The 15178-nt window shown below is 40.0% G+C and overlaps 1 protein-coding gene across 1 annotated transcript in view; it reads left to right on the top strand.

Moving 5' to 3' along the window:
• The first annotated feature begins 5970 nt into the window (after positions 1–5970).
• LOC5571101 (protein FAM117B) overlaps positions 5971–15178 on the top strand; it is a 37626-nt gene continuing 28418 nt past the window's right edge. The window contains exon 1 of the mRNA XM_001659489.2: positions 5971–6555. Coding sequence (XP_001659539.2) covers positions 6333–6555 — 223 coding nt within the window. The 5' untranslated portion in view covers positions 5971–6332. The remainder of the gene's footprint in view (positions 6556–15178) is intronic.

The raw sequence follows: 15178 nt of genomic DNA on the forward strand, positions 1-15178 counted from the left end.
CGTTGTTTAAGATCCGGGCTCACAGTGACAGTCCGTGACAGCAGAATCTCGGCTCACTATGACGTACAGAAATTTCGTATCGGTTTCTCCCTCCCAGCTCCAGACTAACGCATCTGGAAAGCAAATCGTCACGAAACGCACATATACATACACGGGTGGAATCCCAAGGATTCCACGGATGGAATCCCAAGGATTCCACGATTGGAATCCCAAGGATTCTACGGGTGGAATTCCATTGATTCCACGGGTGGAATTCCAAGGATTCCACGGGTGGAATCCCATTGATTCCACGGGTGGAATTCCAAGGATTTCAGTCGGAATCCCAAAGATTCCAGCCGGAATCTTAAGGATTCCAGTCGGAATCTTATGGATTCCAGTCGAAATCTTAAGGTCGGAATCCTAAGGATCCCAGTCGAATTCACAAGAATTACGGTCAAACTCGCCATATTTCTTGTAAGATTTGCAAGGATTCCAGCCGAATTTGTAAGGATTCCAATCGGATTCATAAAGAATCTAAAACAATTCCGATGGAATTCCAATAATTCCGCATCAAAATATTGCCTGTTTCATGGGCAACAAAACGCGCCACCAACTTTCAAACCGACCGTCAAAATCGTCGCCAGCAAACGAATCAAAGGAGGCGCTTTGCCATTGTGTTGGTAAGACTGGTGAAACGGGTTTGTTCACAAATTTCATAACGCCAAAAAGTCCATTTTTGACACGCACCCAACCCCTCGTAACGCATTTTGTATGAATATTTTTTTAATTTTGTATGAGCTGTAACATCTAAACACAGACAAACAGACGTCACACTCTCATCATTGTCCATCGACCACCTTTTTAACGGTTGATTCAAAAATATGGTAGGTGGCCAATCTGCCACCCGCAGCGCTCGCATCGTTTTTGTTCGCGTTTGACGTTTACACACTAACGCCATCTGTTGGCTCGTCGGCCAAACACACCGATTTTAGCATTGGGCGTACATGTCCTCGTGACTATGATTTTGATCGCGATTTGTTCTAAGTGTTACGTCTGTTTGTCTGTGATCTAAAGGACACCCACCCACCCCCTTCAGCGTTATGACATTTGTGATTGGGACCAACGTTAAATTCGCAGTAGCTGGTTCGCTGGCGACGATTACAAATCGTGATAAGGTGCGAGATTACAATAAAACAGATATTCCAGCAGAGTTCCAAAAATTCCCAACCTGCCAGTACGGAAACGAGTTATGGTGGCGACCGGTGTGAAAATGAGTGACTAAACTAAAATAACAGCTCTGGGGGTGATCATTTTACTTACCCGAATAGTCGCACACATTAAAGATGCTCTTATGGGAGCGTTCAGTTAGCAATGAAGTTTAGAATATCTATTGCTGTATCAACAATAAGTTGAAACAAAGAACATTGTTCTAATCACTATTAAGCAATGCCGATTTGTTTTGCATCATGATGATTCATCGATATCATGCCTTGATTTTTACTCACCCTTTGCTTGATGCGTCAGTTTGACAGTTTTTTTTGCACTTACGTCACGTCAGCTATACTGGTATTTGTTTTGAAGTGGCACATACGTCGGTTTGCACATTCCAATCAGTGGACCACTAGTTCAGTGTATTGCGGTTCCGCAATACGGAACGAAAGCTGCGGTCTACCGCAGCTGTCAAAGTATGCTAGAGTCCAAAGCTTTGAAAAATAGCAGAAAACAACAGTCATCAAGGTATCGCAGTCGATCGATGATTATTTGTAAAAATCTGTAATGTGACAGCTGCGGTAGCTTTCTGTTCAACCGCAGAACAGAAAGTTATCACTCTAATATTGTAATACATCAAAGATGGTTAGAAGGAATTTCCTTCTAACCATCTTTGCTTCTAACCATCTTTGCTTCTAACCATCTTTGATTTTATTGAAATCTAGTGATCAGTGACATAAAATTGGAATAGGGTCCTAAAATGTTTAATGAAATCTTGTTTTTATTTAATAATACGAAAGAGCATGTTACTGCAACTACTTCAGCAATTTTTCCCGCTCAAATAACAGCTATATCATATTTAAACTTTAATTTGAAAAATGGGTCCATGAATAAACCTTGACCCTTTTGATCATGTTTGACGTTTGCTTAGTCGACAAAAACACCACAGGGCTTTTAGTTTTAACACTGGGGTTGTTCCTACCTGACATTTCGGAAGGGACACGCAAAACAAAATACACCCAAAATTTGAGTTAATGCCAAGGGGTGTGACAAAATCTTAAAAAACATAAAAAAAAATGTTTTTTGGACTTAAACAAACGAAAAACATTAAAAAGTTGAGTAAACATATGTTTTTGGCCAAAACTTAAGCGTTTGGCACTTAAATTGGGACAGGGCTTTAGGACCCTGTTCTAACGATGGGTCCCGATGGCGGCCTGCTTTCAGCGAGATTTGCTCACTGTATTGTATTTCTAATGATTTGAATGGTACTGTTGCAATACGTTATTTGATTTTTGTATTGTATTTTTTATCCGGGCGGCCTTCAACTAGTTATCCTTTATATAGAGATAAGCGGAAGTAAAGTGGAATGATTTGGCAACAGACCAGCAGTGCTGATTTTGTTCGGCGTCGAGAATAATATTGTAACACGGACATGACTTCCTCATTGCTAAAAAGTGTATTTTGTTTCGTTATAGATCTTTGAGCTACATATCCAAACTGATAAACAGCCAAAAAAATCAACAACTGAAAATCGCATTGACAAAAATTTAAAAAAGAAAAATATTGTAGTAGTGAGAAGACTTATGTTTGACTCCCTCTCACCACTATATGTAAACACAAAGCACGTGGTATATCTGTCAAAACACTGGATGGCATTTAAACAGGCCCTGTATGCGAATATAGAGCCAATACAGTGCTTATTTAATGCCCGTATGCATCAGGCTTAGAAGCATTAATGATGCTGTAATAGGGTTTCTATGCAGCGGAAGTGCTGTTATAGGGTGTGTAAGCATTTGTGGTGCTATTATAATGCATGTACGCATTTAGAGCAGTCGTAACGGTGCGCGACTAAACTAAATTACATAGCGCAGTATCATTACGCTGATCCGTACCGGGCGCTGCTAACCGGGGTAGCAAAATGACAGCGCTGCTTTCGGAAAGCATCGGGTGAGCAAATTTAGCAGCGCGATAGTTGCGCTGCTATTCGATTTGAATTCAAGCATATACGGTGTGGGGTATGAAATTCTGGTTGGAGTTTTAGTAATCTGATGCGCATGAAGTAGAAATTTCATAATTTTGAGAATTCGGGTAAACCTTCAAGATTTTGATAAGAATACTAGGAATCTGATGCAATTATTGGAAATCCGATAGAAGTTTATGAAATACTCGAAAATCCTCGATTTCGGAGAATTATGGGATTTTGGGATTCCGACTGGAATCCTTAGAATTCCAACTGGAATCCACGGGATTCCGCCTGGAATCCTCGGGATTCAGACTAGAGTCCTCGGGATTCCGGCTGGAATCCTCGGGATTCAGACTAGAGTCCTCGGGATTCTGACTGGAATCCTCGGGATTCAGACTAGAGTCCTCGGGATTCTGACTGGAATTCCAGCTGGTATCCCAAGGATTCCAGTCGGAATCCCAAGGATTCCAGCTGGTATCCCAAGGATTCCAGTCGGAATCCCAAGGATTCCAGTCGGAATCCTAAGGATTCCAGTCGGAATCCCAAGGATTCCAGTCGGAATCCCAAGGATTCCAGTCGGAATCCCAAGGATTCCAGTCGGAATCCCAAGGATTCCAGTCGGAATCCCAAGGATTGCAGTCGGAATCCCGAGGATTCCAGTCGGAATCCCAAGGATTCCAGTCGGAATCCTAAGCATTCTAGTCGGAATCCCAAGGATTCCAGTCTGAATCCTTGGGATTTCGATGGCATTCTAAAAATTCCGCACCAGAATATAATAGATATTCCAGCAGAGTTACAAAAATTCCCAACCTGAATTGATCACCATTATTTTCACAACTCATATGTTATCCCAAAAAGCAACGACCGGTACGGAAACGAGTTATTAAATATGGTAGCCACCGGTGTGAGAATGAGTGACTAAACTAAAATGACAACTCTGGGGGTGATCATTTTAATCACCCAAATAGTCGCTCCCGTTAAAGATGCTCTTATGATGCTGATTAAGGGTTTATTATTAGTGCTTATGGTTACTTGGGCTTGGACAATCAGGAATAATCGCGCAGAAGACACGATTCGATATAGCTGCGACGATCTACAAGCAATTTATTGCGGCGCTCATTTTAAATCCACATCCAGCGGCGGCGGTAACGCGCAATTCAAACGCAACGTCAAAATTCAAGTAGGCAGTCAATTCCAAGGTATCTAGAAGGGAGGTACTTCAATGTATCAGAATGTTGAATTTACCATTTTAAAATACCAGGTGACAGCTGGCGAGTTGTTTTGGTTTGAAGGTGATAACTCAAGACGTAGGGTAACCAATATATTTTGGACCCCTATATATTTTGGACCCCCTGAGCCAATTTCCTGCAAATTTCCCAGTTTAAATCGGAAGACCAACTCAATGCGCATGCCATTTGGAAAGAGAGGACTATACCGCACTTGCATCAACCGTTTGTACATCCAAAATGTGTTTATTTTATCTTAAATTAATTTAATTTAATCGGGTCATCCATGCAACCGTTACAACACGTTACACACAGAAATTGAAGCCGTCAGAAATTTTTCAAATGTAAACAAATTTTTTTTTTCAAAATTCTGAACCAAAAGCGTAGAATTTCTTTGGTTTTCATTGTCAATCGATTGATTAGACTACGGGCTAGCATATTATACATACAGTGTCATGGACTTTGTCGCCAAACGATAAAAAATGCCGGAGGTCCAAAATATATACTTTGAGGGTCCAAAATGTATTGGTGTGTCCAAAATAATGGAAAACAGTGCTTCACAATTCAACTATTTTCGACGTTTTTTGGGTTGGACATGACCGTATGTGCATTTTTATCTCGTAGAGGAAATTTTTCTCTACATTTTGGCATGTTCTTTGATTTGGTTACACTGTGCAATTAATTAATTGGAACAAAAAACTAAAATCACTTCCTTAGGGGGTCCAAAATACGACCGTTACCCTACCTCCAAACATTTTTCACAGCCACACTCCATCTCGTTCCGTTCGGCTTTTAATTTCACTAGTCATAGAAGAAATGTAGCATCTTAGTAGCTTTTCCTTACTTTAATCAATAAAACATTTGCATTTTACATCCTCTAAAACACACGAAGAAGGTAAACGTTACTCAAAAATGCGGGAGAAAATTTTCACCTTCCGGTAGAATTTGTTTTCTGTGTTAAACAATCCCTAACATTCCCATAGAAACGATATATGAAAACATACTCGCCAGCTAGCCAGCTCGCCAGCTATCACGTTCACCTCCCCTGTAGCTGACCTCACTTCACACCCACTGACTGCTTAGATCACTGAACCTCCCTTCAATCAATCTTGGTCAATTCTTTAAGGACGCAAATGTTTCAAATTTGCTAAATCTGAAACATTTGGTGATTTTCATTATCACTGCGATGGTATATCGACATTTTCAGATAATCACATTACGTGAATTTATCTTGCAGAGCACAATAGGACTTGTTCATATATTTCATAACGCTAAAATTGGCCATTTTAGACACCCACCTACCCCCTTGTGACGCTTTTTGTATTGATATTTTTATATTTTTGTACAAACCGTAACATCGCAAGGACACCCACCCACCTCCTTCAGCGTTAAGAAATTTGTGAATGAGCCCAATAAAAAGTTTTCAACAAGGTATCTATAGAAATCTTGGTTTTCAAGATCGCCGTCTCGCTAAATGATCGCCCAATGCACAGTAAAAAAAATTGCCAAGACCCCGTCGAAGATGCCCTAAAAATGGTTGCTCGCATCTCGCTACTCACGAAGCAGCTGTCAAACTTTCGAAATCGCTTATTTTTTTCTTCCATCTTTTCCCCTCGACTTCCAGCTTGTGGAAAGACGAACAAAGGCAAGTTTGCTCATCAGGAAGAAAATCAGAATAATCGTCGGAAAAAATGTAATGTCTGCGGTTTTTCGGGCTTATTAGTGCCGTGTTTCGCGCGTGTTAAATTGTTGAAAATGTGTTCCAAATAACCAGCAATTGGACGGTGTTTGTCTCGAAGCAGCAAAGTGTACAAAAGTGTTGAGATTTTTTTCATCGGTCGGTGCAAAGTGGATGAATATTGTGCAAGAAGAGCAAGTGAAATCTGTCGTCAGCAGCAGAAGTAGAGAAGTGGAAGTGGAACCTTAAGTGGCAGTGGCAACGAAGGAGGAACAAAATGTCCAGCCGAGTACGCAAACAGAACGAGCCCATGAAGGCGTTTGTTCCGGTGAGCTCTCTAGTGGTGAGGGGCTCGGGATCGCTTCACTGTACGACTCCCGGCGCTGGTCCTGGGGGAGGAGGTAAATCCCTTTCGGCGACCCTTTCGCCTCCCATCAGACATATTTCACCTGAGCATGCCATCTCCGGCCACCGAAGTCCCGGAGCGCTTACGTACAAAGGTAAGTGAAGTGGAAGCATCATTAAATGCTGAATTTAATTTACGCTTAGACAGCTATGGCTGAAACTCAAAATTTTGGGCTCGGTGCGATTATACCCTAAGGTAATTTGTTAAGAAAGAATATTTTGGAAAAAGTGTACGATTACTGATCTCTATAAATTGCCTCTCAATGGTTTATAGAATTAATTTTAAAGGTATTCAACATTGAAGTTATCATGTAGATCTCGTTATCAATATAATTAAAATCACAAAAAAGAGCATCAAATCGATTGTTCAAGTTTATTTGATGCTCTGTCACTTTCATAGAAATAAAAAAAAAACATAATTTAAAATCTATTTTTATGTGTGTTTTTGCCATGAAGACGTTTTGATTCATTCAGACAGCTTGAATGGAATACAAAGATTTAGAAGGTTTTAGTTATTTTTAGGGAAAAAATCCTGGGTAATTTATTTGAGAACTTCCTTGGCAAATTTCTCAAAGAATTTCTGCTGAAATTTCTGAAGAAATCATACGATGCATCTTTGGAGTATTTATAAAAATATTGTTAGAGAAAATCCTTTGAAAAACTTTTCGACAATTCTGGAGAAAGACGAGATTTTAAACCCGGGGCTAGTTCATCTCGGGACCAACGGCTTTACTTCCCTTCCGAAGGAAGTCGTCACTACTGAAATTTTTAGTGACTATCTCGGGGATGGGATTCGATTCCAGGTCCTCGACGTGAGAGGCCTGTGTTCTAACCCTAAGGAGAAAGTCCTAAGACATCAGTGGAGACATCTCAATGCTCGAATTCTTAAAATCGTCCTAGGTGGAACTCCTTGGCGAATTCCTAGCAAATCGGTTGAAACATCTCTGGATGAACTCCAAGATTATCTTAAGAAATTTATGAAAAAATCTTTGGAGGAATTCCTGAAGAAATTTATGGTGTCATAATTTCCTTGAAGAATTCCACGTTGAATTCTTGAAGGTATCTTGAACTAAAGTGGAAAAATTATTATTTTTTTTTAAATGAATCACCTTTTTAACATTTTTTTCGCCGTGTAAGGGTGATTGGGGCAATATGGGCCGCCTAAGAAAAACGTCATGGAATGCATAGAAAAACAGCAGAAATTATGGTTTAAATGCAAGTGACTTGTACTATAAAATGTTATCTTCCATGTTACGTCGATAATTAATGTTAACATCAACTTGCAGGAACTTTTTGGAAAACCATGTTTTTCTACGTGGTCACCAACCATATGGGGCATTATGAGCCACCCTACGGGGTAATATAAGCCACCTCATTCAATCGAATGATTTTTTATTCAAAACAGTATAGAGAAGAGTTAGTGGTGAAGAGTACATTATTGGAAAGGAAATTGTATTAGCTATGCTTGAAACTATTGATTCTAGCGGCTTATTTTTTAAAGATACATAATATATAGTAAATTGACCATGTTATACTAGTACTAAATTGCGATACTTGGTTCAACGTATTTTCTAGCAAAGTGTTCCACTTGTAATGGTGCATAAAGATGAGTATGCAGTAAAAGAATAATCTGATATATTTAGGCAATGCATTTTTATGTTCAAAACATCGTTTGTTTTGCTTAAATCTAGGTGGCTCATTTTGCCCCGCCGCTTCATCTTGAAAATAATATATTGTTTTTCAATAATTTTGTTTACGAACAAATCTAATTTCGCTCACGAACACCCTGGCCACGATCACAGGGTTTGACGGTGCCAAAGTAGAAGGTGCACCATAATAATACCCGTCTGTGAAACATATCACCTTCCCAATACTTTGGCACACCTCCAACGGTTCATGATTTATCATGAAACGGCTGCATTCAGGCGGAGGATCTGTTAATATGTTTCGGCATATTATCAGGTCCTCTTCGAACGGAGGGACCGCCAGGGCTCATTAGTTACTTATGAACCAGTGCTGGTTGTTTGATGTTTCAATTCGTTTACACGAGCTGTAGCATCCTTTGTACTAATCAGCAATGGTGGTTAAGTTTCGAAGCCAACGTGTGATCAATCGTTTTATAATGCAACATAAGAATCGGTGTTTGGTGGAACTGTGCGTTACACTCGTCGTTATTAAATTTAGTGATTGTGAAGGTGCTAATAGTGATTTTATAATTAAATCTATAGTGATGAAAATTTGAAAATTGAGGTGGAAGTGATTCTGATAGTTTTGTTAAAAATATAATAATAATGATGTGAACTCTACTAATTTAATAATGGCCATAAAACATTGTGCAATCATTTTTCTGAATATAAACTTAATTGCCTAGTTCTTCAAACATGCATGATAAAAGTATTAACACATAATGACAGCGAGTGCAGAAGAATGGATCGAAGTGATTTTTTTAAATGTAACTTTCTTGGCCATAGTGCTAAATCGTAGTTTGAATAGTAATGATTCTACAGCAACAAAAATATTGATACATTTAAATTAAATATCTTTTAATTACTTAGTAATGCTAACAGATGGTAATGCTAACAGATTTATATGAAAATGGTGTGATGTGAAAAGTGATATAATAGAAAGTATATCTGAAGTATATTACGAAAGTTGATGAGTGATAATCGGTGATATACGTGATAGTGTCGAAACAAAAGTGACGATAGTGAGTGATGAAATGAAATGGGGAATGAGGACCTTTTAATAAAACTATTTCGTTCTTCACTTTAACCACTCTAGTAGCATTTCTGGCCTTATCATAGTTTGATAGTAGTCTGAACTACTAGACTGCAAAACTACGGCAAGGGCTGATTGCTGCTAGCGTACACAGTGACCATTTGAGCAACATTGCTTAGGAACGTCTGTGTGATGAACGCAATAGAGGCTTATAAAAGCAAATGCTGGGAAGGAGCTTAGGGCAGATTAAGAGTGCCAGTACTACCCCTATCGCTACCAACAAAAAAAAAAAAAAAAGAAATCTAATTTCGCTCACGAACTGTTCATTATGATCAGAAGTTTCAATGGATTGGTAAGATTTACCAGAATTATAAATATAATTGTCTTATAGGCTTAATTAAAAACTGCCAAAATTATAAGCTTTTCATGACGAAGGACTAATTTGTACATTTTAGTAAATATCTTAAGTGTTCAAACGAATATTCTTACGGTTTTCATTGTGGTGGCTATTTGAGGCATCCTTTAGCAGATCATAATGACACTAGACATTAAAACACTGTTTTTGAGGTCAAAACCGGGGTGGCTCATATTGCCCCGTATGTTCATATTGCCCCCATTGCCCCTAAATCGCTTCAGATTCTCCTGCATAAATCCCCCAAATTCAAAACAACTGACCACGATAGGCGGCACTCTTTGTTTCCTCAATTGAATCGAAGAGCCTGCATGCTTCGGTTGGATGTTGGGAAAATTTGTCTAAAGCATCGAATTAATTTCTCATTTCGAGGCAATTATCAACATTAACCATTTTACCCTTAGAAAAAAGCGCGCATTCCGGAGAAACATAAGAAGTTTTGATTGCAACCATGTGAATGAACGAAATAAACGAATAAAAAGTAACCTTCCTAGAGGTTTTTTCCGTTGATCATCACCGTTGACAATAACCACGTTCACGATTTTAACTACCGCCCCACTACCGTGTCGTACGATTACGCGAAAGCTGATCATCGTAGCATCGCAGATGTGTTAGCCACCATCCACTGGGAGAGCATTCTTGATCACAACGACATCGAAGTAGCTGCGCAAACTTTTGCACATGTATTGTCATACACCATTGATAGGCACGTTCCGAAAAGAGCACACCACAATGCCTCCCGACCTCCTTGGCAAACCAGTGAACTGCGGAAGTTGAAGTCGGTCAAGCGAGCGGCTCTAAGGAAGTTCACTAAGTACCGAACACCTTCATCGCGCTGTTACTATCTAAGGTCGAACTACGAATATCAGAGAGTCAGTCGTCACTGTTTCCAGCAGTATCAGCAAAGCATTGAGCAGAAACTTAAACGCCATCCTAAGTCTTTCTGGAAATACGTGAATGAGCAGCGTAAAGAGTCTGGTCTTCCATCCTCGATGGAATGGAATGGTAGAACCGCAACGTGCCTCCAGGAGATATGTCAGTTGTTTTATTCCAAATTTGCCAGCGTATTCAGCGACGTTCAAATAAGTAATGAACAAGTCATCCTAGCAGCCAACAATGCTCCTCTAAACGGACAAACGCTGGACAATTTCGATGTTGACGATAATGCCAAGGCCGCATTGCAACTCAAGTCGTCGTATAACCCTGGCCCAGATGGAATTCCGTTAGTAGTCCTCAAGAAGCATATCGACAGTCTGCTTACTCCGCTGCTCAATTTATTTCGTCTATCACTTTCCACCGTAATCTTTCCGTCATGCTGGAAAGTAAGCAAACATGTTTCCAGTGCATAAGAAAGGGAGAAAACGTGACGTAGATAATTATCGTGGCATCACATCTCTGAGCTCAGTTTCGAAGCTTTTCGAACTCGTTGTTATTGAACCATTGCTATCACACTGCAAATATCAACTTGACAATGATCAACACGGCTTCACCACCGGTCGCTCGACCACTACTAATCTACTATGCTTCACATCGTACATAACTGATAGTATGGTCGATAGAATTCAAACTGATGCAATCTATACCGATCTGTCCGCTGCTTTCGACAAGTTGGACCACAACATCGCCATTGCAAAGCTCGACAGGTTCGGCTTCTGCGGTAACTTCCTGCGCTGGTTCAGATCGTATCTCACCGATCGTCAGTTAAAAGTCGTGATAGGGGACTGCAGCTCCGACATACCACAAGGAAGTCACCTGGGTCCAGTGATTTTCTTGCTTTCAGTCTTCTTCAGTCTTCTAAGATCATCCTTCTGCTCCAAGATTTAAACAAGCATGCTTTGAACTCATCTCAATGATCGGGATCCCTTTGAATGATTTTTCAATCCCAGCGTGCGTGATTCGTGCAAGGATTCAATCCTAGAATTGAACCCCTGTCATTGAGCATATGTAGCCAAGCAAACGAATGATATAGAATGCTCCTAGAGTGTCCATTTCCCGGCCATATTGCTCGTCCCGGGATTCGGGACAAAAATCTATGCTTGTCCTGGGAAATCCCGGGATCCCGGGATCCCGGGATTTATCAAATTTCCAATAAAACTAGCTGTTTGAGCAAATGTGTTGCCCCACTACATTCATCTGCTAATGTGTTGAATCTGCTTCAATAAAAGTGAGTCGACTCCATACCTCCGCGATGGCTGGACGGTCAAACAATAAATGTCTTAATTACCAAAACACAACGTAGGAAGAAATGTCCCTCCCGTGCGCGATCACTAGCATTTCGGTTGAAATGGAAGTACAAATTCAACAATACATTTATTTTTTTCAATGAAATAAACAGATAATGTAACTTTTTAAAATAATATGTTAATTATAGCAAATCACATTTCAGATAAGACTTTCTTATTCTGATGAAGTATCCTAACAAAAATCAAAACTTAGCTGGACTTACTATGGGTTTGCTATGGATTTTTTCAAATTCTCAATAACACTTATGAATGGAAGTATGATAAAAACTTAAGTCATAATTTTAAAGCAATTTGCTTCAATCATTTGAAAAGTCATAAAAACTTGAGAACAATAGAAACGATTAAAGATCATTAAAGGTATTGTAGATCATGTAGATCAAAAGTTAATTACTGAAAATTATTGACTAAAATGTCGTGAATCGCAAGTCAGAGTTGGTCAGTTTTTATTATATCTTCTCATGATCCTTCAGCTGCATTAACGAGAAATCACTTTTGGTTTAGTAAAATTAGAGAAAACACCAAGTCGAATTGTCCCATAATGGAAAGTAAACGCATGCCACTCCTACTGCAGTTTTTCGCATCACGTTACAAAAAATGAATCGTTATTTGGTCATCTTTATATTTTTCTTGGAAAGGTAACGCAGTGAAATGCAAATTATGAAAGTTTCATTGAGATCGAAACATGTGACATAAAAATGTGTACTTGATAAATTGATCTTTTCATGAAAATAATCACTCGTCTATTCTCTTTTTCATTATGTTTTTCTACTATATCAAATAAGGTTGATAGTGAGGAAAAATGGCGTTGTTCTTGTTGGTTTTCATCAAATTCTATGTACATTTCGGGAATCCCGGGATTCCCGGGATGTCAGAAATATAATCCCGGGAAACGGGATATCCCGAAATTTGTCGAATCCCGGGATTTTTTGTCCTGGGATGTCCCGGGATGGACACTCTAAATGCTCCTCATCTAAAGCATGATTGTTTGACGTTTTGTAGAGGATAAGAACAAACGGGATTACCGAAGGGAAAGTGGTATGAAAGGCAATAACATATACATCGTAAGAAATATCAAAAAATTATATCAAACTACTGCAAGTTAGTTCAAACGTCGGTCATTCGAGGAGAAGCGAATCACAGCTCTATTTTTGCTAAACCAAGACACTAAATTAAAATAGTGATGCTGAGCTCCCAAGTTTCACTCGGATTGTCAACGACATGAAAGAAAGCTATCAAAAATTGTCGCAAGTCCTTCAATTCAGGAACCAACTGTACATGCTGACATCATTCAGACGTATCCCAAGTGTCCTGTCAGACAGGAATTTTCAATATACGCTCGAGAAATATCAATGCTAACTCGATTTATTTCTACTAGCAAACAATCGATCAAGGATTGAATCCTAGGATCCAATCCTCTCATACACGTGGCAGGATTCATTGCATGCCTGGATCTAAACAAAAGATGCGCGTGAAATTAATCTCGCTCCGATGGTTTTGAATCTCAGTAGCTCTTAGAGTGGGATTTTTTGAAGACTGCTTGCTTTATTTCAATGACGTTCATTACTAGTCGTATATACCGTGGATACAATCGCTCTCTGTACAAATATTATGTCTCCAGGTAGCAGAATGATCTTCGTCGGAATCCGAAGAGTTTTTGGAACTTTGTCAACTCAAAACGGAAAGAGCACGGCCTTCCAACAACAATGCACCGAGGAGATGTTTTCACAAGCATTCAATATGAAAAGTGTTCGCTTTTTGCACAGCAGTTTTCAAGCGTTTTCGTTGGCCGCATTCCTACTGTTCAGGATACTGAAGCTGCCACTTGTATAGTGCCACGTGACGTTGTTAACCTTGATATCTTTCATGTCAATGAATCAATGGTTTATGCTGCATTACAGAAGCTTAAATTTTCGAATTGCCCTGGACCTGATGGTACTCCGTCCTGCATCTTTAGAAAATGCGGTGCTTCTTTGGTGGCCCCACTGGTAAGCATTTTTAACAAATCGCTGCAATCGCAACTGTTTCCAACTGCTTGGAAAACATCCTACATGCGGCCGGTATTCAAGAAGGGCGACAAGACCGATTTTGCCAACTACCGTGGAATAACATCCCTTTCAGCAGGTGCGAAATGCTTGGAAACCATTGTTAATAAAGTAATGTTCAGCTCGTTCTGTTGCTATATTAGTGAGGCTCAACACGGCTTCTTCCCTAGGCGGTCGGTAGATAGTAACTTGGTTGATTTTACTTCGACCTGCATTAGGTCAATGGATAATGGAGTGCAAATAGACGCTGTTTACACGGATATCAAGGCTGCCTTTGACACTGTGAACCACGAGATTCTGTTGGCGAAATTACTCCGACTCGGTGTTTCAACACGAATGTGTAATTGGCTGCAATCGTACCTTAGAAACAGGAGTCTCTGTGTGAAGGTTGGATCTACTGTATCGCATCCTTTTCACCCTGCATCTGGCGTACCGCAGGGCAGCAACCTGGGACCCTTACTGTTTTCGCTGTTCTTCACAGAAAAAAATCCGTTCTCGTATCCGTGAACAGCAGGCGTGAGCTCGTCAACAACAAAAATACACCGTGAACTAGATCATGTATACGAGACCAATCATGGTAGTTCACGGTGTATTTTTGACAGTTCACGTTTTCCAGAACGCTTTTTTGAGCGTGTTCAATGACGTGACTATCGTTCTTGCAAATGGCGGTTTGTTAATCTACGCAGACGATCTAAACATTTTCCTCGCCGTGAGAACTGAAGCGGACTGCAGAGACCTCCAGGAGCTATTGAACCAGTTCGCACGCTAGTGTACCATGAATTTCCTGGCTGTTAGCGTTTCCAAATGCTGTGTGATTTCATACCGTCGCTGTAAATCACCAATTTTGTACGATTACAATATAAATGGTCAGGAACTCGAACGTGTGGACAAGGTCAAAGATCTGGGCGTTTTGTTGGATTACAGATTGACATTTAAACTGCATTATGCCACTATCATTGACAAGGCGAATCGTCAACTGGGCTTCATCTTAAAAATTACAAAAGAATTCAACGACCCGATGTGTCTGCGTTCCTTGTACTGTTCTCTGGTTAGATCCATTTTAGAATTTGCTTCGATAGTATGGTCACCTTATGAGGCAGTGTGAATAACCAGAATAGAAGCAGTTCAGCGTAAGTTTGTGAGACATGCTTTGAGGGATCTACCGTGTCGTGATCCGTTGAACTTGCCTCCTTACGATCATCGTTGCAGATTGCTGGGACTGGATCTACCGTGGCGTGATCCGTTGAACTTGCCTCCTTACGATCATCGTTGCAGATTGCTGGGACTGGCACGTCCGGCGCAA

Source organism: Aedes aegypti, chromosome 3 (assembly GCF_002204515.2).
Source record: "Aedes aegypti strain LVP_AGWG chromosome 3, AaegL5.0 Primary Assembly, whole genome shotgun sequence".
NCBI classification, from domain to species: domain Eukaryota; kingdom Metazoa; phylum Arthropoda; class Insecta; order Diptera; family Culicidae; genus Aedes; species Aedes aegypti.